The sequence below is a fragment of the Odontomachus brunneus genome, unplaced genomic scaffold (genome assembly GCF_010583005.1).
Source record: "Odontomachus brunneus isolate Ranch 3 - 2012 unplaced genomic scaffold, Obru_v1 Obru_scaffold_008, whole genome shotgun sequence".
Lineage (NCBI taxonomy): Eukaryota > Metazoa > Arthropoda > Insecta > Hymenoptera > Formicidae > Odontomachus > Odontomachus brunneus.
In genome coordinates this window covers 1,887,152-1,914,417 of record NW_022639458.1, presented here as the reverse complement: position 1 = coordinate 1,914,417, position 27,266 = coordinate 1,887,152, and the positions used below count along the sequence as shown (strand labels likewise).

Here is a 27,266-nt window from a genome sequence, read left to right as displayed (position 1 = left end):
GAGAGAGAGAGAGAGAGAGAGAGAGAGAGAGAGAGAGAGAGAGAGAGAGAGAGAGAAGAGACAACGGTGTGCACAAATATTGAAAAGATTTAAGAAGAATGAAGTACATTCTTCTTAATGAAAGTACATTTAGCATTAAAAAATTCTCAAGCTGCTATAATGAAGTTTAGCGGACGGACGGAAAGAACAATTTCTTTGGATTAATTCTTTGGATTTAATATCTCCATTTGTTTGAGTTGAATTTATTTAACTCAAACAATATAATTTTATATTTAGAGTATCAATTGTTTCACTAGATTGAACCGTGTTAATTGATGGAGAAAATACTATTATTTAAAGAAAGTAAAATTTGATTTTTAACTAAATAATATATTATTAAGTAATATATTTTAAATTTTGTTTTGTTGAATTAAATCATGTTATTTGACTGCAAAATAATTTTGTTTTAAATGTTTCGTTTTTCACACCAATTTATTATTTGAACTAACCAACACAACGTTTGATAAAATATTTAAGAATTCATGGCGTTATTGGCTCGCTAATATATTCTGTCAAATTTGTTATATATCGATTCCATTGTTTTCAACGATTACTAATAAATATGGCATAAAAAAGTTTTTGGATGTTATAAGCAAAATGCTATAAATATATCGTCAAAAAGTCAGATGGCATTACTAATTCTTGCACGATCGTTGAAGTCAAGCAACCTCAAACAAAATGAGAAAATTAAGTGGCACAATTTTCTTTTTTGATTGAAACAATAAATTATTTAGGTTAAACCATTAAATTATTTAAAAATATCAAGCAATTATATTTGTTAAATCAAAAGTTGATTTGAACTATTTCAATAGTTAAATCTCTTTAAACTTAATAAAATTTTTAAAATTCAAAGAAAGCTTTCAGTATATCTTTGCTCGTACCATGATATTCTTTCGATAGGTTTTTCAAAGCTTTTAAGTAGATATATATATATATCTACATGGGTATCTCTTTACGTATAAATAATGTAATAGAAGAAAAAACGAATCCCGTATCGCCGGTAAAAATAGACCAGAAATAGCGGCATCTTGTTTGAGACGCTTTTATGAGCCGAGCTCGTTAACTCATAAGCCGTATGTCTGATGCGCGCGATGCCTTGCTTTCTTGGTAAATAGGGAAACTTGTTAGCGTAAATGCTGCTATATTCTCTTATCTCATTGTTAGAAGTTTCTTTGGAATACACAGCGGCGCAAATTAACATAGTCGTTTGTCATAGATTCTATCATATACAGAACAATTTTAACGAATTGTCCGCCGCAACATTAATATGTTCGAGTGTGTGATATATAATTACAACTTCTACGCGTATATTTTCATGAACAAAGAACTTTTACAGACTCAATTTTCTTATTGGGTGTAATAATTAATCAGAGGACAGCAGGACACAAAAAAGTGTCTACTAAAAAGCATATTTCTTACAGTGGAAACGTGTGTACGAACATTAAGTAGCGAGGACATTAAAGACTTAGGAAATTTATTGTTTCCTACAAAGAGTGGCGACCATTGTCCAGGCAGCCATTGATAGCACTACAGTCGGTATTAACGACGGTGATAAAGAGAAGGTACAAATCTTGGAAAAATCTATACTGCTCGTGAAAAGTGCGAAGTTTGTATGAGGTTATACGAGCTCGTGTTTCAATTTCAACGAGAAAATGAAGAAATTGGCAGTGAGATTAATTACTCGATACTCGGGAGAGATATATTTCCTGATCTCTCGAATAAATAATTTTTCTATTCTGTGATCAGTCTAAGGCAAAATTCGCCGTGCATAGGAGCGAGTACGTACCATAATGTGAAGTTTATAGCGCCAGAATAAGTTACACAGTTAATTGCCAGAATTAAATCCGCGGTTTCTATTCCGCCGCGTGCAGCTCGAGTACACCGCGGTCACATAATAATCGTCGGTGCTCGAATAAACTCGCGAACAATGTTGGTTTATAATATTACTTCGGTACGCTTTAACATAACGTCACCCCAGTCGTATTGTATGCGTGGCGTTCAAATTTCTATTAACGCGATAAATGCGAGAAATAAACGTGACAGATACTGCGGCCGCGCATGGCAATGTCAGGATATTTACAATCTACTGATTATGAAACATACTGAAGTGGAAAAAGGCTCCACGAACGTTCCTCTTGTTTCTACTGAAGTAATGGTGACTGCGCTGTAATTGAATAGCCGTGTTCGCGCGATTAAGATTCCTCAGCAGATACTGGACGAAGGGCTGAGACGAATCGTTTTCGACACCGCAGACTGGTTCAGCTCGGCTCGACTCGGCGCAATGCGCGATCGTGAAGAACACGCGTATATACGCGTTAATGTACGAGCACATCCAACGGTGATAGGAACTATTCCTATGGGAATACTTTAGCTAGTAGACGGTGGTAGAGCGCGGGAGTTATAGATCGAGCGTTATAGACGTGTCTCTTGTTACCAGCCATGAGAAAACATGTCCATGAAAACGCGTCTTTAGGGACGGGATAGAGCTCGGCTCATATGCGTGTATGTTGCATCCCCACGACAAGACTCCGATTAGAAATTTTGATCAGATATTGTACAAGGACTAAACTGGGTAAATGTAAGATAATCCTAACTGGTATATCTGAAAAGAATACGATAAAAATTGGAAAATTAGTAAGATTATGATGGTTAGGTTATGATGATTAGATCAACCTTAAGAGAGAGAGAGAGAGAGAGAGAGAGAGAGAGAGAGAGAGAGAGAGAGAGAGAAAGATTTAAATGTATTAACTTTCTGATTAGAAATATGAACCTAATCTTGTACAAGAACTTAATGGATAAATGTTAGGTAAACAAAAGTATAACACATCTGATAATATTATAGTGAGAATTGATTAAGGAAAACTTTTGTATGGTGCCAATCGTATCAGTCTTCCATGGCTAAATTCTGTCCAACGCTTGCAATAATCACGGCGTTATTCCTTGTTTTGTTCACTGAAGGATAAAATAATGTCAAAGTTGGATAATATAAGTGGAACGTACCCTATATAGATTCAGAATAGGAGCATATTAGGAGTCTCTAATATATTAACTTAATATATTATCTTAACATTATTAATTTCGATCTTCGTCATAAAATATCAGATGTTTTTAATCATTAAACAAAATGATCAGCTTCTTTTATGTTTTATATGAAATAATCTTTTTCTCTATATAATGATCTGAAGATTTAACTAGGATCTGTTTAGGATTTAATGATGAATCCTTAACAAGATTCTGATTAGCGTAACATGATTTGTTAAGATCTAATGGTATTACTTTATATAAATCTGTATGATAACAGATTGGAATCAACCTTACCATTAGGATCATGGAATAAATTTCTAGTCGAGACGAAACCATCCGTCGTCGTAGTGCATCCCTCGGCTGTTCGAGGTCAAGAATCGATTTCATCAACGTTTCTCATCGTGGGGGGAATAAATGGGCTGTTCTCCCCTCGGAATTTTTATCGGAAAAAAGAGAGAGAGAGAAGAGTAGAAAATTTTTCCACTACCTGAAATCCGATAATTCTAATTGAAATTCAGGATCTGCAAAGTATGTCTCATCGAGCAAACGCCTCGCACGTGTCTTAGGTATCCTCTGTGTTTTCACGTCGATACAATTACGTAACAGAGGCAAGAGAGGACGGCGCATAATAAAACTCGATCGCGGGGCTGAATGTGAGTTTGCGGCCTTCCCTTGCGCACGAGTTACCAGGGGCGATCCGAATGTGCAGCTCGTCGATATGCGAGACGAACGGATGAAGTTCGTTGCGCGACAGATGCAAACCGAGACGACATTCGCGTACGTGTGAAAGCCAAGTGAGGGGTTCAGTGCGAAAATGAAATTGCATTGGAAAGGCAACTCGATATTCCATTACATTGATACCGCGAACGGTGCATCGCGAATTACGATTCGAAGGTGGTGACACATATAGGTTAAGTGATCTCAAATTAAACATTTATCTTAAGAAAATTATAAATATTGAACCCGAGAAGTAGTAATGTCCGTCACGACATTTGTCTTTTGGTCTCTGACCAATACTTCCAACTCTGCGCTCTTCAACGAAAGGAATGGTCGCGTTTAGCGGAGAAAGCTGCCTTGCAGTTGTAAAATTCGTGAATTTGATTAGTGTATGTTCTTCGATTCAGCCAAGATTAAAAGCATACACTAATTAGGTTCATGAGTTTTACACAACAGTTGCAAATAAATTTTCTTGCTAAACATACGCAATAATTTACCCAAAATTTACAGAAATTTGTTGAGTGACTTCTCCTTTTCTATGTGTCTTTTTAGCATTTACTAGTCTTTATTTTTAACCGTAGTTTTGTAAGCTTGACATTTTCGACTGTTAAGCGCAATATCAAATATTGCTTAAATATATCTATCGTTGTTATGTTCGGCGATATATTAAATCAAGAATGAATTATAAACATATTTTCCACTGTCTGTGCATTAATTTATTCTCTCTGGTGCTTTGGTGTATCGCCAATGAGCCCGTCTCTACCAGAGTATGTTTGCTCCAAATATATGGAAATATTCGTGAAAATTCCGCTCGTAATTATCGCCGATGAATCGATGTCCTGAAATATCACTTGTACATTGTGAGACCGTGAGCATCCGCTAGCCGGCGGCGGGCGAGTGGGACTGTAAAAAATATGAAAGCTACGATTCGAAAAATGATTTGTCTGTCGATCCCGTTCTCGATAGTGGAAATTAAATCCAGCAAAACGACGTGAATTCACGCGTGAATTCATTTATTTCGCGAGGAAAACAGAGTGCGCTTGATGCTCACGCAAAAGTAATCCCCTTCTCTGCTCTTCGTTTTTTTTTCGCTGATATCGGGAGCCGAAAATTGGATTGCCCACACGACAGTGTCGATTCTTTGTTACGACCGTGCGCAGCCCCCTAGCGTGGGAATTACATCTTTCGTCATGGACCCTCGATCAATTTGCGCACGCTGAGCTAAGAGAGAATCTACTTGATCTTCGTATTTCACATTTCGCTACGACGTATGGCGACCGAAGTTTTCTCTGTGTTATATTAGGTTGTTAACTTCTCTGTGTTATATTAGGTTGTTAACTTGTCTTTCGATCAGTATTTGCAAATGATAACATTCTCTAAGTATAAAAGTCTAAGATTTCCATATAGATATATTTCTATATTTTCAATATGGAATACTTCAAAATGGAGAAAACCCGAATACTTGAGAAATGAAATTTAAAAAATATTTCGTCTTTTGTATTGTACTCTGATTCATTCTCACTTAAAATATAGATTAAATTCTGTGGTCTTCATATTAAAATAATCGCTGTATTTTAATGTCTGTATGGTTGGCTAACAGAGCAGTAGATTCAGGTCATAGGGAGGAAGGAAGGAAGGATTATATTTTATTGGAAACAGAGAGAGTGCAGCATCGCTTTTTACTTTGTGTAAGTTACTATGTTGATAACTCCTCCAGAAATATGCTGACCTATATTAAATAATATATCTAGTATAATAATAATCTAGGTATTGTTATTTAAGAATATTATTTGATTTGCTTTATTTGAGCTTTTAAATGAATACATCTGAAATATAGCTTTACTGGCATTGTTTGGGAATCTCTTACATGTTCTAGGAAGATTTAAAAAACTATAAACTTCTCCATATATATCTCATACACACGGTGCCATTGATGTTCGAACATTCTCTAGATCGAGAGTTAAACGATTTTCGGCTTTATACATAACGCTTAAGATTGAAAATCGCATAAGTAGCTCTAGTTAAAATAGCTTTTTCAATTACAATGATTTCAATCTTATTTGTATATGCATAAGACCTAAAATCGTGTAATTTTCGATCTAAGGGAATATTCGGAATTAATAATGCCATGTGTACATTGTATGGTAAATTTCAATCGATTAATCGCATTAACATGCTGCATAATTAATATTTGAATTATAGAATTCTCGATTTCATTATAGATTCTTTTTGTTAGTCGATAAATCAATTTAGGATTGTTGTTATAAGAAAATTGTATAATTAGAAAAGATTTTTATTTTTACCATGTTCAAGTATTTGCTGCAGCACCCAAAGGATTTTTATCCCACTAATAACGTAGAATTAGAATTGTTTATACCATGTGGTGATTATTCCGCGAATATTTTTGCTTTATTCAGTCTTAACCCTCATGGTACATACATAAAAAAGTTACATAAAAAAGTTACACACTGGGTTAGCGTAACCGGGCAACTTTGAAAACCTATATCTCGAGATCAAATTTAATGCTTTTTTTTTAATCGATAGAAAATTATCTTAGAAACAATATAAAAGAAGTTTCATGACGATATTGTTAACACGTTCAGAGATATTTATAAATAAATAAAAGAAAACTTTTTATTTTTTCTTATAAATCGTTTTTTTTAAATGTTCATAATTTTATGAAAAATATATGTTTCCATAAGGAGTCGTTGAAAAGCAAAAAAGTTAAACTTTAAAATGTTCTGAGTAAGTTTTTTGTCTAATCCAAGAACCATATTTTTCTTGCAAGTTGAAAATGGCGGTTTTTTTTATGAGCAAAATGAGATAAAATTTAAGAATTATCAATTTCGCACGAAAACAAATATTTTTTATAGGCTATTTTTATACATTTTGTTAATTTATAACCTATTAAAAATAAAACAATGAAAACATGATAAATATAAATGTTATCCATAAAAAAAGCATGAAATTTTATTTCTATAAATCGATATTTTTGATGGATAGGAGAATAATGCACTTTTAGAGCGCTATATGTAAACGAAAAAACAGTTTAAAGTAATTTTATAAAATACTTGATATTTTTACTTCGCACGATTGTGTGACGTAAAGTACACATTGGGTAAAACTAACCCGAACCCCAGCTTTCGATGCTCGCCCGTCGGCTCCTGTACGTGGAATGAACGCATCCAGCAGAGGAATAGAAGTTGGGACTGCAAACTCCCCCTCCCCCTCCGGTCACAGTTCCCTGCCCCTTCGCATTTCGAGACGCTGCACTTTTGAAAAACGGCCTGGGTTACGCTAACCCAGTGTGTACCATGAGGGTTAAAATTCCACGTCAACTTGCGACATTATTCGTTGATAGGTGGTAATTTCCAATGGATACGGATCCGCAAGATATACGTATTGATAGTAACGTCGCGATAGTAACGCTCGCGTTGATCGCTCGCGTGCCAAGTTAGTTAATATCTGACAGAACACAAAAGATCGCGGGCATTTAATGAGCAATCTGGTAACACGGTCGAGATAACGTACGTTCGGAGTTTTGCGCTTACGATGATCTCAGCGGGGAGTTCTTCGATCGAAAGGAACGTGTCTACCGTCTACCGATGGTCAGATCGGGATTATCTCCCGTTTTCCATTATTGTCTTTGAGCACGAAAACCAGCCGAGCGAGCCGGTCATTGGCCTGACGTAAGCGTTCTCGTTACCACTCGCGAATTAAACGTGCCTTTCATCTCGTCGTTTTTTTTTTCGATGATGAAAAACGATTTAATTTCACACACATATATGTCACTTGCTGCCGTGAATTCGAACCACTCGAGCGGCGCACTTTGATTTAAAAATTGAATATTGCGGCGTTATGAAAAGGACACGACCATTACATTGTCACGTGCCACGCGCGTGGGCGAGACGTATAATATTATATTTACATTCGATTATTTTCTTAAAATTAAATCTCTTTTGCCTTTGGTCGAATCATTGTTGGATTAAATGGCCCGTGTTTAGCATCGCGTTTCGGGGAAGATGACGCGCGTTATTCGTGCGAAAAATGACAGCTGACAGAGTATCCGCACGAATTTAGCAGCCGGAATTATTTGGAAATGCATCCGATTACTGAACGGGCGCAATTTTACTCCTCTTTTATAACGTTGGCCACTCGCGTTATTTATTATTGCTCGTATTCTTCCGTTTCATTTCCGATAATATTAACATTTTCAATTTATGTCGCTTATTGCGCGAGAAATATCGATAAATGGCTAAATTAAAATAATACAATGTGAAGCGCCGAACCAAATTTAATTCAGTCTTCAATTACGTTTAAGCGCAAGTTCGATCATCTAATACATTTATATGCAAATGAAATTGAGGCGAAAAAGAGACAGGGGATTTTTTTCCTACCGCGGTGTGACTGATTCAAACTATGTGCACTTTTATCAAACCTAATAAACGTATGCGTTAAAAGCCCGTTTCGTCTTTATTACGCGACGGGTGTTTTGCCAGATGTGTCTTGGTGGAACTAGGATAGTAGAACCGTGAGAAAAGAAAATAACGCTATAAGAAGTTTCTTGCGACTCTTCTTTTCTAACTGGCTCCAGCTCCAAGAACAAAAGTGATTATTACAAAAGAGGATACTATTACAGGAGTGAAGAGTGAATTCCTATTTAATTATCTTGAAACCAGTTAGGCGGATATTCCAATCCTTGATCGTTCTTCACGGATATAAGCTTGAAAATAATTGACATGTTTGTACAGAGTTATCGGTAAAAATTGGAACATAAAGCCACTTTTCACTTATTTGCGCGGCTAATAAATGAAGAAAGGAGAAAAAAGTTTATTTGAATTAACCTGACAATGAACCAACCAAAACACATTGATTCATTCATCAAAGAAGCTTTTTCTTCCGTTTACTTTTGCCGAAATCAGAAACACGTTATATTTCAGTTTCTACGTAAAAGTTAGAATAACGAGCGATGTACATTTCGTTTCAATATTTCAGGTCAAAATGCTTTTTTATGAATTTTAGAATGTAGCAAATAGACGAATGAGAGAAATTTTGGAAATTGCTAAAAAATAAATTCATTTTATTGGACTATTGATTCGCATCGAAAGAGAAGTGTTCAAACTATATTGAAATAAAATTGATATAATTTTTGATGAAGTGACAGAAGTGTAAAATTAGCGGAGGAATGAATGTCACTGAAAAAGCGAAAGGAAAAAGATTCGTCACGTTGCGATAAAAGTTATCACATTCAATGGATTTTCCTCGGGTTATTATTGCTTCGATCTACGAAATTGTACTTGTTATTTCAGTTCTGATTCATATCCGGTTGTGCGTCGGTAATATTTTATGGCTATAAAATATTACCAATAAAATATGAGGCAACTACGGAGATAAACATGTTATTATATTTTATTCATTGACTTTGCGCAGAAAATGACTTTTTTTGTAGAATCAACACCAAGTTTAATGATTTATTTCAATTCTAAATTTTTCACTAAATAAAGGATTATAATCGATTTTTTAAATTATATTGCGCAAGCGCAATTTATAAAGAAAAAGGGAAACGAAAGAAGCGCTTAAAGTTTTTTAAATTTAAGTCAACGTAAAACATTTCAAATGGAAATATGCGAATATATATATACGCACAAATATACAAAGATATTAGCCAGAAAATTAGCAGTTGTCTTATCAATAATGTAAATCGACTTTGAAGCGACTAACAACTTGTCCAGTTGATAGCCAAGTTACGTTAACGCCAGAGCACTCGTGCATTTTGCGGTGTAATGGCTTCGAGAGGAGAATTTCGACGGTTCCTTGAAAGTTTCATCCGAGAAATCGGCTTCCCTTGTATTCTGGAGAGCCGGATCTCAAGACGTTCTGCATCATGAAAACCTCGACTATTCGAGCGGCTATCGAAAACGCAAACGAAGCAGACTAGCCTTGAGGTCGTGCTTTGAGTACAATAAGGAATTAAAGGTGATATCTTCCAAACGGGGGAGAATGGTGTGAAATTCGACAATCTTTAAGGTTCGTATTAATAACTGTTACCAGAAATTTGCCTCAGAGCTGAGATACTCAGATTTTTATTCAGAGTTAGATCTAAGTTGTTTTCAATTGAACCTTATGATATATGTGATATTATATCTACAATCGCGATTTAAATGAAAAACTTTAGTCTAACTCTGAACTCAAATCTAAGCACCTTACTTGAGACAAGTTGTAAATAACAACTATTAATATAAAATTTAGAAATACTAGCGTTCGTTTGTTTACGCACAGGAGTGAACGAACCAAATTAATCTTTACGCAAAAAACAAACAAGTGTAATTAAAAAAATATATAAAAATATATGTTTCATATCATAAATCGATGTAATTAAAATAATATTGACGTAGTATTGACGTTGGAAAACAGCAAACGTAAACAAATTGCGAAACCGAATTTTTATGGTGTTCTTCACAAAATCGCGCACGGATTGTGTTACACTTGATGTTGCTTTTCAATTTCAATGAAATGGAAATGCACTGAAAAGTATCATTTTTCAACATGTATAAGCCAATCGAATGCAAAATCGCTTGGCAGCGGTATCGTTTTAAATTATTTGGCTGGTGCTGTGTGTAACTCTGTTGGTGAAATCCGGATAATTTTGTTGCGTCTCATAACGTATAAATGTTGAATAAATACAAATCGTGATTATTTTATAATATACATATTTGCACAGGTTTATTTATGTTCACGCAATTTAGGCTGAAATTTTAATCGGAATAATTGCGCGACACTTATTATTTACAATAGAATGATTAGTATATAATATATATCACAGTTATGTAACGAGATTATATAAATAGTGCATAATTTATAGTGAATGAAATTTTATGTATATTTATTTCGCAAGAAAGAAGCCGTATCTTCTCTAAAGAGAGAAAGAGAGAGACAGACAGAGAGAGAGAGAGAGAAAGAGAGAGAGCCTCCGTTCTCTACATTCATATCACATAAAAGTTGCATTGTCTTGGTCACGTCTCTATTATAATTGTACTTTACTATCTCTCTCTCTCTTTCGTTTGATTTGGTGATCGATTGAATAAAATTTTTAAGTCGTAGCTGGCAAGCGAAAGCACGCTGTTGGATTTTCGTCCGTCCGACGGAAACGTCAATTGGAGTTTACGGTGAATTCTTTAAATTTTCGATATCGGTTGCTGAAAGAAAACCGGTGCAACAATGGAGATAGACAGGAGAATCTATCGGGACGACACACACGAGACACGTTGTTTTTATAGTCCTGCGAAGTGGAGCGTTCTTCTCTCTTTCCTTTTCACATCTTCGCTCAAAGGAAGCTACTGAGTGAACGGAGAAAACTAACGAGCTCTCTTTATTTAATTTTATTGATTAAGTTCTCCCTTTTTTCGAGAGAGTACAGCATTATTTTGTCTGAGCTCATTGGCATAGCAAAGAGAGCGAAAGAGCGAGAGAGCGAGAGAAGGTGAGAGAAGAAGAAAAAGAAAGAAATAGGGAGAGAACGTGAAAGGGACCGTGCAAAATATAGTAAATAACTAACGAGAACGAATTCTTCCTCGCGGGAAATTGTATACGAAAGCTGGCCGGTTTTTTTATACCGCACGGTATACTGCATATAAAACAAGTGGCAGGTCTCCTTTTATGAAATATCCGGCTGATGTACGCGCGATACCTTGAGGGAATGTTGTACACAAGCTGGGATAATAACACTTACTAAACCTAGTTTCAATTGAATGTGTCTACATATTCGTGCAATGTTAAGGCTTTTTTATAGTGACGTTGTCGCTTCTTCGATCAACAGTTATCATGTACGAATATGCTAAAACATTGTGCGAGAAGTTGGATTGTAATTAGATGAATGTTGTTTCGCATTGATTCACGCATTACCGTAACAAGATCAATTTTTATTTCGCGATCATAGTCGAAAGATTAAGTAGAGACGTGCATTGGAAAGACGACGAAAGTAAGGAAAATCGATCGTCGCACACATTTGGGATACACCTGGGATATACACCTAAAAGACATTACGTCGCCTGGAGACTATCGCAGACCACCGCTATCGAGTAAACCCGCGAGTTTCGTATCCGGCGTGTTATCACGATAAAGATACGACTGAAAATGTGCAGCACCGCGGAATATACGAAAACGTGCCGATTTCGCAAAATTTCATTTTCTAAAGTTCGTCATCGGGAGCGTTGATATGAGAAAACTATTCGCGACTAGGACGGAGCGACAGGCATGGGAGGAATATAGGGAGACAACAGAGAAAGTATAACAAAGTACGGTGATTCTCTTGCACCTTGATCTTTATTAAAACTAGCGTGCAATCCGTGTCCCGATGTCATGACAATACGAATTGCTGGCGGTACGTCCTCTCGCGGACATCGTGTATTGTGGATTCATCGTCATTAGCATAAACATACAGAACAGACTGTGCGGGTTATAAAAGGTCAATATAAATAACAGAGAGCAACAAAGAGTGAGATATTTTCCTTACTCAGTTGGTGGAAAGAACGAGAGAAGATCACATGATCACACACAATGCGTCCTCAGTTTTTTTCACATTCTCTTCTGTTTCTCCTACACAACCTCTCTTAGAATATTGCGTGACAGACGAAGCATTTGACTTGGCATACTTCTGTCCTTCGATCTTGTCATCAGCGGTCGCATACGTTTTTTTATAAATATATGCTTTAAGGAGATGTCACATGCTTGAAAACTTTACCGAAATATCGTTTTCTTTTTCTGCAAAGTTTATGTCATATATCGGTTGTATAGAATTGTAAATGCTTTTACACAAAGAAAATGCGTGCAAGAATTAATCGAAGCACTGCTCGATGGGTGACAAAAACGTTGAAAAAGTTTAAAGATTGGCATCTCTAATTGTTAGTTAGCGTAAAAATTTGCCTGACACAAAAATACTGCAGCCTGTACACATACCAAATATATATTTGCTACGCTTAGGAAAATTTCAAAAAACATTACTGTACATTTCTAATTGATTTTAAAGAGGGAGAAGCTTAAAAATATATATTATAAATAATACAAACAAGAGAGAGTTTGTAAAACATTTCTACGTGTGCATTTAGATTAGATTTTTCGTTAAATGTATAAAAATAAATATATAAATTTATGTAAGATTTACACGAACAAGAAATACGATAGCGTGGTCGTGTTAATGACGATCACTCTTATGTTATCGATGATCACATTCTTAAGAATATTGCTTGGAATATTTTTCTTTTGGTTTTAGAAGAGTCCTCGTAAGGCTATATGTAATAATAAAATCCTTTAGGATTCAGAGGATCTCGCTAAGGATGAGATTACATTTTATAAATTCTAACTACTTGAAATCCCATAATAATAAATACCCCAGCGACATGGGTGAAAGCTCCGCCACGTAATAGTCAGTGAAACGATTTAATTGAAAAAAATATTATCTTTTAATTCGGTACATCGGATAGTGATCTGCGAAAAATAACACCGAGAGCATAAGGTGTATTTTCAACAATGTCACTTTGCCCTGGGAATCTCAATTTTTCTATTGCAGTTTCATCGGGAAACACGAGCGGTTGTCGCGTCGTGTCGCGTCGGCCGATGAGCACAGGGTGAATCGATTTTTGCCGGTATTTAACGAAACATTGCCGGTTTTCCTCTCGGGGGCTATTGAAATTGTTTCCCGGCGATGCGTTTAAAGCAATGCGTATTAACGGCCGCTGCAAAACGTTCCAAAATCTAACGGATGATATCTCCACAAATCGGATACACACATGCCATTCGCGCACGGAACACGTATACATTTTTATAATCGCTGTACGGTTTGGCACTTTGTCCACTCTCTTTCGCCGAACCGAGAAATATGCGCTCTCTCTCTCTCTCTCTCTCTCTCTTCCTACTCGTTTTTTTTTTTACAATAGCGTCCGCTCGTGGAGATAACGCGCGTATCTCACCGAGCGGAAGCAATTCCGCAGCGAATAACTGCCGGAACGTTGAGCGTCGCGTGGACTACAATTTTACCACATATCTTTCAAATGAGTACTCCGACGGTGGACGTTTTTTCGATTACTGGAGTATGTTTATCGGGATTTTAACTCCACCGGAACTAGTGAAATGTTGAGCCCGAGAATTGAATTCATATCTGAAGCGCTTTGTAATGGTTTGAATGCACGATGAAACACGTGAAATTTTTTTATTGCGGAGACGTGAGCACGCCGAAGTGTATATATGTACTATATAATACGTCCTGAATAGAATCAATTGTACATAAAAATCTTGAATATCTTCGCAATCACGACAGACTAAAGTCGCTTTGTGCACACGTGTATGCAGATATACATTTTGTTTAATAAGTTATAATTAAATGTACAGCATAGATCAAATTACTTATTTAAAATTTTATTTCATACTTATTTGTACAAGGATATATTTGATGAAAACAAAGGACGCGCCATATAGATATAATCGTACAATATAAAACGAAGTTTTTGTACTTGTATATTTTCCAGACTGCTGCTTTTATATGTTATTTATGTCGTCGTTAAAATGTATAAAGTGAAAGAGTTGTTTATTGTTAAGAATAGAACAGATGATGCATCGGAAAAAATAGGATAATGATCGATGAACTGAAAGTAGGAAGATATGTTCTGAAAAAGAAGAAAAGAAACTTAAAAGAAGGAGTAATTTATCGTTTATCGAGTAACTGCAATTCTCTTGCAGAATGCCTTTCAAGCTGTCGAGAATAACATAATTTACGTAAAGCCTGCACTCATCTTCGTTCGCCAGCTCGTTTGTTACCTTTGTGAGTGTTGCGTTATCGAGTGAGATCTATTGGTGCGTAAAATGGAACATTTTAATGAGCTTCGAGAACGTACTTAAACATATTTCATGAAATTGAAAAATATTTGAAGGTAACTTATTTTATGAGATTTATTTTCACTGTCACGTCTGTGTATATCTTCTCAACGTTCTTACGGCCGCGTTATCACGGGAAAATTTTCGCGAATCCGCCGCCAGCAAGTATCGAGAACTCGCTTAAATCGTATCTGAGGACGAACATTATTCTTGTACATAAATGTGTAAATCTATCTCTATGTAACTCCTCTATAATATTACAGACATAAATTATTGTTATCGACAAGCATTTCTTCATAATAATCGCTGACAATATGAAACTGCGCAGACGTGATAACGTGCGTCAAAATGTGAAACATGAGGGAGATCAGGACTAGATGGCACATTTTTCAGAATTTCGAAGCTACAACTTCTCATACAACTAATGTGACAATGTGACTATATTATATTAATATGATAGAGATAATCTTCTTTTATGTTCGCAACGATTCTGTAAACTATATATTTCCATCTGTAATAATAGAAACACGAACATGTTGCAACGTGGCCATCTTATCCTGGTGCCGTATCAAGTTGGCTTGCAATTTGGGATAAAGAAGGCCATATATAAAATATGTATCTTGATTAGAAATTTCGGGGTTACCGCGAGAAGTTTCCACGATAGAAAATATTAATATCAGATTACAAAATGCTCGGAAACGTACTTGGCTGTTTCTAAATCAGTTGTTTAATTGTTTAACTGTACATATTGCGACTATAAAAAAACTCAGCGAAAAGTATCGACACTGAGAGAAAAAATATCTAAGAAATAAAAGAATATATTAATTATGGCAAGTACTACATATATAGTAACGTATTTACTTATACTAATATAAAATATTTTTCAGATAAGATAGGAATTTTCTTAAAAGCTTAGTTTTTTATAAAAACATTTGTTTATTTTATTTAAATAAAAGGATTTAAATTTAAGTAAATATATTATTAGTACTCATCAAATAAACATTTTTTATTGGTTAGATTTTTTTTTCTCAACGTGTGTTCTAAAAGCAGTTTGTGCGACAGTTTTCATTATTCCTCTCACGACAAATATATAAACACAAAACATGTAGCCAACCCTTCAGATTAACTTTCCCTTCATAGTTGATAGATAGGTAGTTATACTTCTTTCCTCTTATGCACGAAGAATTGATCCAAGAATATATATATATATATATATATATTTCCAGGAAACAAAAATGTACCGGTTACACGCGATGCAGAACAATTTTCGGTAACGTGAAAAATTTGGCATCGTCCAATTTGAACATCGAAAAATACGCTATCTACATATTCATTGCTTTTTTTACGAGCAATAAACTCAATCTGCCGATTCACGAGAATTCTTCCGAGATAGTTTAATCGTTGGCTAGTCTCATGTGCGAAATAGCAGACTACTCACACTCTGTTTCCCCGTAGTGCTGATGGCCCCGAGGGTTGGATTGATAAAATAGAACGAAAGCTCCCATCGGTGCCATCTTGAAATGTCCCCTGAAACTGCGGACATATTTCACCGGGTGCCTTAACTGCGTTTTCCTTGGTTCCGTGGAGACGTCGTGGCAAACGATGGCCCACGTGAACGTCGAAATCTACCTCTGATTTCTTTTGTATTAAAGGTATTTTTATTGTTCCGTCACTCTTGGACACAGATCAAACGAAATTGGACGAGTTTCGGCAAACGGTGAAGGTCGACCAGCGAGTCGTATTATCGTACGTATCATTGGCAAACAGCGAACGGACGTTATGCATTATGCATACGCAGGTATGTTTTCGCGTTTTGCTGAATGTTATTTCAGACGAAGATGTTTTGATAACGGCGTTGCTATAAGTCGCATGTAAGAGTTACGTTCCATCTGCGCGCGCTTAGAAAATAGAGTTGGCTTTGTAAAATTTGTTTTGTCCAAAAATTTTGATCAAATAAAGTGTTAATTTCTGTTTATACTATTCAAGATGAATATATCTTCTCGGATAATGTAATGAATAAAGTATAAACGGATAAGGGACGATAATACGATAATACGAAGCAATGATGTGAAAAAATATTCAAAACACGTACACTAGCGTACGTAGTCCGTAGCGTAATTAATGCGTAATTAAGAAAAGTAGTGTAACATGAAGACCGGTAAATTAATAACCGTGAGGAAAGTCGAAGCTTTATTCCTTCCGGTTTAATTTATTAATTACGGTGTCCATTATCTGCGAGAAAGAAGCACGCGTATTGCATCGTATTGGATGATTTAATCATGACGGATATTCTGGCTTTACCTCTTACATTAATGGGCACGTAACAAAGCACCGGCGTTGAACCATTTGTTACCACCGATTTCTCTCCATCTCGTTTGTCGACGTCTATCGTGATCATGGACCGTAATGCGGGTTGCGGGAATTTATGCGATCAAATATCCAACGTGAATGGATGTCAAGACGATCAAACACGTGCGGTTACTCTGTCTCGTTCGATAGAAATAAAAAAATGATAAATCTTGGGGTAACGTGAGATGTTATTTTTCAGATAGTGACTTTAGATCATTTATGCGAGACTCCAAGATACGACATCACTCCTTATCCATTTCAGTTCTGCCGTTCTATATTTATATTTATTGATGCTGAATATTTTATGTTTCGAATACACGACGACAAAACTGTCGATAAGAATAAGAAAAAAAAAGTAACCAGAAAAACAAAATATTATAGATAATGGATGCACGCTTTATAACATTCGTTATACTCAAAGAAAAAGATATATTAGTGGCAACTATACATAGATGACAACTATATTATACTATAGCAAATAAGTAAAAGCAAATAAAAAATATATAAATATATAAATGTATGATGTGTATATAAACATATAAAAATATATAAATATCATGCTTTTGAAGTTTTTGAAAAAAGTTTACTTTCTTCAAGTTTTTGTTATTATAACAAAAATTGAATAGTTAAAAAAGTTATATAGTGACTAGATAGTTCTCGTAACTATCCAGTTTTAGTTAAAATAACTACAAAATAATTTATTACACTATACGTACATTAATTTTACATGTAAAACTCGTATAATTGTTAATATCACGCTTTTCTGAGTGCAGAAGCTCTCTTAAAAATAAGTTCTTCGTTCTTCGTTTTACATATTGAAATTAGGTTGATTTTTCTTCAAATTAATAAGATAAACGACTTTTTCATTGTAAAGTCATTTCTATTTTTCGAACTTTCAGTTTCTCGAACAGAGTACGAGCATGAGTGCACACGAGTGTGTATGTTGAAGGTGAACTTTGACCGTTTTCTCTTGACGGTGTGCTTTAGAAATAAACTTTTTTTAGCTGCGAACATAACACCTCGTGCAGCTTCATAGAAGATGAGAAGTGAGATACGTAGCAATATAACGAGCGCCACGATAAATTTCAATCCCCGCGAAAAGTGCTGCTCCGCTGCTGCAGGACTGTTTGAAATTGGCAGTTAAAAAGTTTCACGTCGTCACAGAACGTGACGTAGATAATTGGTGACAATAATGGGTAATTTAGGTGAAGCGTTCCCACGAGCGACGAAGTAAGCATTGAAACCCGAAACTTGGAACTTCGTGACGCGTAGGCGGAGGGTGAAATGTCTGGGAAAATTTTCACGATTTTCCAAGACATTACTGCGAGGGTGAGTCTAAGCGAGGGTGACGATTTCTTCTTGACGGCGATGTAGCGTTTCCAGAATACAACTATCCGCCGTCGCGGCAGCGCGAGCCACCCCAACTCTAGCGCGCGCTTATAATCCCGGAGTTCCTTCAAATTTATACAGCTAATACAGTACACGGGCGTGCGTTTTCACTCCGTATTTATTAACGTCAAGATTATGCCGCCCATATAATGGAGTCACACCAACTTGTGCCATAACAGAATTTAATAATGCGAATCGCGAGAGGACAAGACAACTCGATCAATTCTAATGAGAAAGTACTATTTCTTATCGTAATGGGAAAATATGGGCTATCTCGAGCGACGTCGCTGACGTCATCATTGTTTGTCACTTCCTTCGAATTTGTATCTCAAGATACGAACGTTGTGATCGATTCGTTATTGAGCATAAATTAATAAGGTGGATAAATTAAAAGTGCACTTGAAATTCAAGCGCAATTTAATATTTGATTTTATTTTCTTTGCTTTCGTTCGTCGCCTTGATTGTAATCATTAACATCTGAGGAAAATTCTCCGCCTAAATTTCTCCAAGAAAACGCTTTACATCTTTTATTTCTGTCGTCGTATATATATAACATACCGAAAGGAGATGAACCATTTTCACATTAAAGTTCCCGCCACGTATTCCAATAATCAGCATGTAACTTTGCGTTGCGTTACTAACCCGATATTGTTGGAAACTCAACGACTAGAGAAACACTAACGATATCCGAGCGTCCGTAGCAGTAAAGATTTTTAAGCGTTGTTTTGTGCAACACATGCACCCACGACGTGTGTATGTGTATGTATATGTCTCCTTCGAAGAAATTGTATCAGGAAGAAATAATAAATAAAATAAGTGGTAAGGAAAGCACTTTTTCAGATCAATAGCAAAACTTTGTGGTACAATCTATTTTATATATTTCGTATAATTCGTTTAGAAATAAAAGTTGCATAGTTCATTCAAGTTTATTTATGTATTTATATATTTGAAACATATATTTATATATATAACATCGAGAAATGAGAAATATTATAATGTAAATAAATTAATATATTAATATATAACATACATATAATTAATATATATAATGTAATAATTAACATACATATACAAAATAAAACTTATATTCATTTTTAACTTATATTTAATATCTAAAAATTTTCTTAGTGTGTGTGTGTGTGTGTGTGTGTGTGTGTGTGTGTGTGTGTGTGTGTGTGTGTGTGTGTGTGTGTGTGTGTGTGTGTGTGTGTGTGTGTGTGTGTGTGTGTGTGTGTGTGTGTGTGTGTGTGTGTGTGTGTGTGTGTGTGTGTGTGTGTGTGTGTGTGTGTGTGTGTGTGTGTGTGTGTGTGTGAAAGAAAAAGTGTAGAAAATAACTTTCAATTGAAAAGTAAAAGCAAGATATTATTAAAAAAGATTTATAAAAACATAAATATTTATTAGGCTATAAGTTTGTCAACACAGTGTTATCTCTCCAAAAACCTAAACAACTTTTACTTCGCAATCATTAGAATTTGTCTCAAGTCTCAAAACCGGATTTTAATTTTGTCCCACCTTTGAATGACCAAGTTGAGGAATAAGAAGATAGCCGCGGAAATAATAATTGCTTTCTTTCCGCTAAGTTCATAACAAAAACTTTCCAAGTTTTTGATCATACCACTACGCGAAAGTAGAACAGCACGGAATTAAGAATGCGCGTCAGCGCTTGGATATAGTAGAGAAAAATAATTAACGGGAGGTAAGCGCGAGGAGAAGTAAACGCTCGCGAGGCATCATAAAATAGAGCTAACGGTGAATTGCGTATATATCACGTATTAAAGTTGAAATAGTGCCTTCTGCGCGGCTTTCCAGCAAGTTTTTCAAGCTGCGCTGGCAACTTCCTACGCGTAACACGTCAACCGCGTCGCTACACGTGAGAACTATTAAATATACGTTGTCGTCGTGTTTGCCTTGCGAATTTTTGCTCGATTCCCCCGAGAAGCGGCTCGATGATATCTCGCGAGAGATATTTCTCATATATGCCGCGAGAGGAGCTCGTCGAGCTCTTTTCAGGTAATCCGGTTGCCGTCGTTAATAAAATCACCCCACGTCCGCACATGTATCTCGCACGAGAAATATGTCGTTTTATCCTTCAGAATTCATTGAAATTCATAAACCGAACCCTCCGTTTGCTGTCCCATTCCTCTCGAAATCAACGGGCGACTGCACGACTCGCTTGATTCTTTAGCGAGTGTGCTCGTACATCATTCGGAAGTCACGTCCCTTTTTCCTCCCGACGAGAAAAGGGTAGACTACTCTGATTTAAAAGGCCGCGAAGACGTGGGATTTTATTTAAATTCGTCTTGAAAAGGGAATTTTTTAGAAGAATCGCTCCCGTCGCGCCGCGCTTGCTTAAAGGCAACTGACTAAATATTCAGTATCTGTGCTAAAGTAATTTCGTTACGTCGCCTGAACCGTCGTTAGTGGTATAGAGTATAGAATATTCATACGATATGCGATACCCGTTTTTACCAGATGCCAGCATGCGACGCGGGTAAAAGTGAAATCATGTTCTTATAGCACGACGTGCAAATTCAGTGCCTAATTAACGTTCATGTTACGAAGTGCGACGGCTCGTCGGTCTGTCGATGTAATGAAATTTTCATATAAAAACATACTAAGTGTAACAGTGTTTGTAACTTGTTTGACTTGCGAATAATTACCGACGTGTGTAGTCCCGCGCGTGTCGCGTTCATCCTTTTCAACAGATTTTGAAATCGTATCTGATATTTCAGATACTGACGGGCGATTCATTCCACTCAATCCGATTAAGGTTTTACAAATTAATATGCATTATTCGAATTCGCTTGTCTGCCGGTAGAACGAAACACGTCGCAATAGAAGCTTGGGCGAACATGTATGTCACATTTATTTATTTGTTTATATGAAGCAGGGCAAATTTTTACACACAATAAACACTAAGTAGCCAATTATGCCAATACGTCTGATTTCGTCATTGACGTAAACCGCTAATGCACCGGCGAAAGGGCTTATCGCCATTGTATTAGTAACTACCTGTTACTGAACATCATTATCGACGTTACGTCGCGTTGCTTTACGAGACAATGACGACGCGCGAATGACTTCGTTGAATATTATTCGCGCGACAACCAACTAATAATATATGTCGTTAACATCGGACATCAACTTCGATCAAAACGTATTATGCCTCGATATATCAACACACATTGCTGTCTACGAGGACTTCAAGGGTCCCCGACATTAATCCCGCATGAATCCGAGGGAGAGAGTGTCGATGGAGATATTAAGTAATCGTACATATCACGAAGAAAAATAATTTGCTAGCAAAACTGATTTCATGCTGTCGTAGCAAAATCTGTTATTGTAGTTAGTGTTAGTTATTGTATAGACAGTAAAGAGATTTGATATGAATTAAATAATAGGAAAAAGGGCTAATTCGAGTTCAAGCACAGGATTAATAGTGCTATGTACCATATGGGTAAAACCTTCCTTGTGTTAGGAAATAGAGCAATATTTATTGAACATGAATACTCAATATAAATAATCAAACGTTTCGGCTCAATTATGAACCCTTTTCAGTGATATAAAAAAAACTCAAGGTTTACAAAACGAACGCATTACAAGTAAAAGAATTAATTAAAGACCTTAATAAAATAACCGCTTTTTGGTGTCGAACAGACTGGCAAAGCTTTTTGAAAATAATTTGACAAATATTGCTTACTCTTGCAATAATAAATTATCAAGAATAATTCGTGTGCATAAAGACAGGTTGCCTCCTGGTTTCCACAATAACGTTGTGTATAAATTGCAATGCAGTAGTTGTGAGGCGTCGTATGTTGGTCAAACTAGTAGAAGACTCTCTACGCGCATTGCTGAGCATAAGAGAATACCAAGGAGTTCTACAGTTGAGTTAACGGCCATACAAGAACACCGTTTGAGAAAAAACCATGATTTTAATTGGGATCAAGCCAAAGTTTTGCATAAGGAACGTTATTACTTGAAACGCCTGATATCAGGAATGATTTACATTAAATTTCAAAAGCATGGATTTAACTCTCAAAAGGACACAGAATATTTGAGCAACAGCTACTGCGGCTTATTATGAAAATAAAACTTTGTTTGTTTCCTTCTCTTCCAAGAATCGTCGCCGCAATGTTAATGCTCGTGTATATAAATCTGTTATTATGTCTTTTACTTAGACGTGGCGGTGTTATCGTTGACAGGATCATTTCACTTTTAGCCGAGCTCAACAAAGGTAATTTATATTGACCGTTTTAATTATTTATTATATTTTAATCTTACCTATTTTTATTTTATTTTATGGTTTTTTTATAGTTACGACGGCTACTTCCTAGTATTAATTTGAACTTCTTAATATTAGTCGGGTAACGGTCTTGTCAGCTATAATACTGCGAATAACATTCATGTTATTATTCATTTTATTAAGGTCTTTAATTAATTCTTTTACTTGTAATGCGTTCGTTTTGTAAACCTTGAGTTTTTTTTATATCACTGAAGAGGATTCATGATTGAACCGAAACGTTTGATTATTTATATTGAGTATTCATGTTCAATAAATATTACTCTATTTCCTAACACAAGGAAGGTTTTACCCATATGGTACATAGCACTATTAATCCTGTGCTTGAACTCGAATTAGTCCTTTTTCCTATTATTTAACTGATATCATTGTTATTGAGTTCTTATTTTCTTTCTCTTAAGATTTGATATGAGTAACAGTTGCTGAACATAACTATATTGAATACACAAATTATTTTGCTGTAAGAATAAATTAATTCTCGTTCAATTATCAAAGCATATTTGTTGCATCAGCAAGGTGAATTTGCTTTTAACAAAACATGTTTGCTCGAACAGACGGACCACTTTGTGGCGCCACAGAGAAGTGCTACATTAAGTCGCTTGCTTGAACGAGGCAATACAACCAAGCCACTTAGTGGCGCCATAGAGAAACACCCCAAACCTATACAAACGGGCTACTTTTTGGTGCAACAGAGAAGTGTCACAGGTTCGTACAAACGTGCGGCACATTGCGCTTTAGATTTAAGATAAACGTCCCAGTGGTTGAACATACATGTCCCAATGATTGACATATTGATTTTGTATTTTTCTTTGTTGAAATGCTTTTCAATATACAAAACAATATAATAAATGAATATTGATTAGAATTATATGAAAAGAAATATTTAGTTACTTTGTGATTTTGTTTCATTTATTGATAAGCATTTTAACAAACACAAGTATATTATTAGTAATTCAATTATCGGTACACGTTCAATCACTAGGACGTTTACCTTATATAGACCGTTATGTGTAGCTGTATTCAGATGAATTTGTGTCACCGTAAAAAGTACTACAATATACACTTCGATACTGACTTTAGATATATTACACATTATTTAGGCTTGTTACATATTATTTTGAAGCGCTTATCAGCAGCGTCACCCATCTGTACGGGTCTATAATGCTTCTCTATAGTAAAATAGTTCTATACGAATCCGTGGCGTTTCTTTGGGACGCTATAAAATGACTATATGGGTTTGCGGTGTTTCTTTGTGGCGCTACAAAGTAGTCCGTATGTATGAGTCCGTGATACTTTTTTGTGATATTACAAAGTGTTTATACAGTCTGTGATAATTCTTTGTGATATCACAAAGTGACCCATCTATATAGATTCATCACGTTTCTTTGTAATGCTACAAAGTGGCTCGTCTGTTCTTATGGACGTAACATGTATATGCGCGATCGTATCAAATATATTCGAGAAAAACTGATAACACAACTAAGTTTTTTATTGTTACTACTATATGTGGTAGCAATAATGTGGTTTCGCTACAAAGCAACGTTATTTTTCTTCGTACAGAAAAAAGTAGATAAAACGTGGTCACAAATAACCTCAATGAATTATCCTCAACGCAACTAACATTATGCCACGAGTGAAAGCTGACCGTCAAGTATCCGTGTGTCAACGCGTATATACGTACCCTTGATGAAATCTACCGCCATCTCGAGACCGTACGTGTCCTTGTCGCAGTCGTCGAGTATATGTGCCCCGATCTTAACGCCGGGCACGATCTCCAGCTTGTTGAGAATGTCCAGCGTATAGAGCATTGCTTCTAATGCTTGTACGCCACCCTGAGGCATGACGGGTCCGCATGTAACCGTGTCCTCCCGTTCGTGGACCATCATGAGACCACCCAGTAGGAGATCACCTTCGACTACTGCTTCTTTTTTCACTGGCCAGGACAACGTGGTGTGGCCGTTCGGTTCCATCGATCGGAACTGCCGGTGTCGATGTCTGATCGGATGATGTTCTACGATATCGTCGTGATGATGGCTGGAAATAATGGCCTCGCGATCGTCGTAATGACGCAATCTCACAACGGCCTTCGACATCATCAACGATGATGTGGTGTCCACATGTCTGTTGAACGACGACGGCAGCCGCGTAACACTCTCCAGTTTCGAGACGTCGCTTCTCCTGGCCCATTGTTTCGCAGATCGCGAGCGTCGATCGTCGGCCGAGCAGATGCAGCTCAACAGTGCCAGGAGCAGAAACTTCATGACGTCATAATCGGTAAGTTATGTTACACGTTACTAGTCTGGGGATTCTGGCCTGAGCACGTTTGCGATTCGCGGCGGCCGCTTGTCCACCGCCTCGGGCTTTGAATTCACGATGATTTACGTCGCTCTTCCTCCTTGGTAATATGGACGGGGGAGCGATATCAGTTTCGAACAGAAGATCGGATGTCTCGCGCACGATCAACGGGAAGGACGTGCCGCCAAGGATTTGGGGCGATTCGATTGATCCAGCTTTCTGTATTTCGTATGTCAAGGATGAGTAGAAACTGATTCACGGGCTGAATGTTGTGCCATGTCACCACCTTTGCTCCGACGACATCTCAAGATAAAGACAAGTTCACGTTGTTATTTCAAAAAGTGGAAGCGCGATTTGTACAAAAATCGATGTCTCTCCTCAACGATTTCAAAAAGATATATCTAACACGTTACTCAGATAAGCTTCACTCACACCGTTCAGTCCGAGTCTATTTCAGAATAAAAGAGAGAAAGATATACTGGGTGTTTGATTGTATGTAGAACAATATATGCATATAGATTAGGTCAAACTGAATAAAAACTCATTTACTATTTTGCAAACAATCACGTAAAATTTAAAAAATTAAAATTAATTAAAGTTAGATGCTCGTTAAAAGCTATATGAATTTATTCATAATTTTTTAATAATTTTCGACAATCTCTTTTTTAACTAATAATAAAGAAAAAAATCTACGTGGTTATTTACAAAATGAAGGACATTTTGTTCAGTTTGATTTAATGTACAAGCACATAACAGAAACTGTTACTTACGGCCACACCCTGCGTCACATCGCGCGCGATTATTCACTAATTTTCTTCAATTAATAACTAAAAAATTTAAATAGTGATTGTTTCCAAAATGGTAGAGAAATTCTGTGTTCAATTTGTCAGATCTACATGAGCGTTTTGTCCAATACCCTGTATCTACGGGAGAGAAAAAATTCTTTTCTTCTCCATCGTCTATTAAGCACGTCTCTCTGACCAGTCTTTTCCCATTAAAATTAAATTGACAGTTATCGAGTTTGACTTAAGTCAAGGAGAGAATCCTTTAGTAATTGAGTTTCTCGTATCTCGTGTTTTGCATGGGAGATACAAACACTGTATATTGGCGCGAAGAAAGACACATCGGGACATATGCTACTGTTGGCGAAGTGTTGTAGGGATTTCTGAAAGTACTCTGCGTGGCGACACGTGTGCGCTGCAGCGACGCTGATCCACGCAATCTTCCACTCGTTTTTATTATACAAGATCTGTCCTTCGCCGGGCGCATTGTATCTCTCCTGCACTCTCCGTGAAATTTTACATGCGACTTCTCTTAACACCGTCACCGTCGCCGTCACCACCGCCACCGTGATTTTTCAATGTTTCCGCGCTGCCGGTGAAATGTGGCGAATTAACGTCGCTCGTCGAAACGTTTGCCGATTCGAGTTGCGTCATTTACGCGCGTAAGTACGGAAGGGATTTAAATCGCCGACCTGAATCTCCCGTCATTGTTTTCATGCCGACTTATCATCTCGCTTTGCCTCCCGAAAAAAAACAAACTAATATTTATTACCTATTATACCCAGCGTCCTCTCTTCCTCCTTTTTAACGTTCCGTGTTTAATTGGGGCATTAAGCCGGTTATTTCACGGATGACTATGATCAATGCTCGTTTTATCGACGCGAGCGATTCGCGTTGGTATTAACGTGTGTGTATATGTGACGAAACAAACAGCACGCGACGAAAGTCGAAAAAATCCATCGCGTCAACGATGTTTTATCGTATTGTGAATGCGAGGAACCAAGACAACAGGTGCGAGCGTGATTCACGGACGAATGCACGCAGCAGCAAGCATCGGATTAAACACTAAGTGTAGATCAAGACGAAGAGTTATCCATCCGCAACGTCCGTTGATACGTCGCCTGAGCTTCGAACCCGCAGGTGGTACCGCTCGAGCCGCAAGTTTAAATTGCTTGGTCACGAAAAGCGCTGGTGTTACACGGTCGAGAAACTGCGGAGATGCGCGAGCTCGCAACACGAGCACGAGAACGAGCTCACGAGCGCGAGCATGCGGTCGCGTCGATAACGACTTCGAGCTTTGAGTAATTAAAAACTTTGACGTGGCGGCTACGCTATTGGAAGTTGCGTTGTTCGTAACCGAACTTCTCAGTTTGCTGAACAATCGTCGGAACGACGAGGGATCAGCACCGGAGGTCCGAGCACTCTCGTTTCTTCCTTTTCCGCTTCCCCCTATCTCTCTCTCTCTCTCTCTCTCTCTCTCTCTCTCTCTCTCTCTCTCTCTCTCT

At 36.8% G+C, this 27,266-nt stretch overlaps 1 protein-coding gene across 4 annotated transcripts in view; it reads right to left on the bottom strand.

Moving 5' to 3' along the window:
* LOC116854123 (metabotropic glutamate receptor 2-like) overlaps positions 1-27,266 on the bottom strand; it is a 178,103-nt gene that overhangs the window by 60,258 nt on the left and 90,579 nt on the right. The window contains exon 2 of one of the 4 annotated variants that reach the window (XM_032835725.1): positions 24,366-25,282. The exons of 2 other annotated variants lie outside the window; for them this stretch is intronic. In XM_032835725.1, the coding sequence (XP_032691616.1) occupies positions 24,366-24,945 (580 nt within the window). In that variant the 5' untranslated portion in view covers positions 24,946-25,282. Of the gene's footprint in view, positions 1-24,365; positions 25,446-27,266 lie in introns of those variants that run through there. One more of the 4 variants, XM_032835726.1, reaches the window with a different exon arrangement.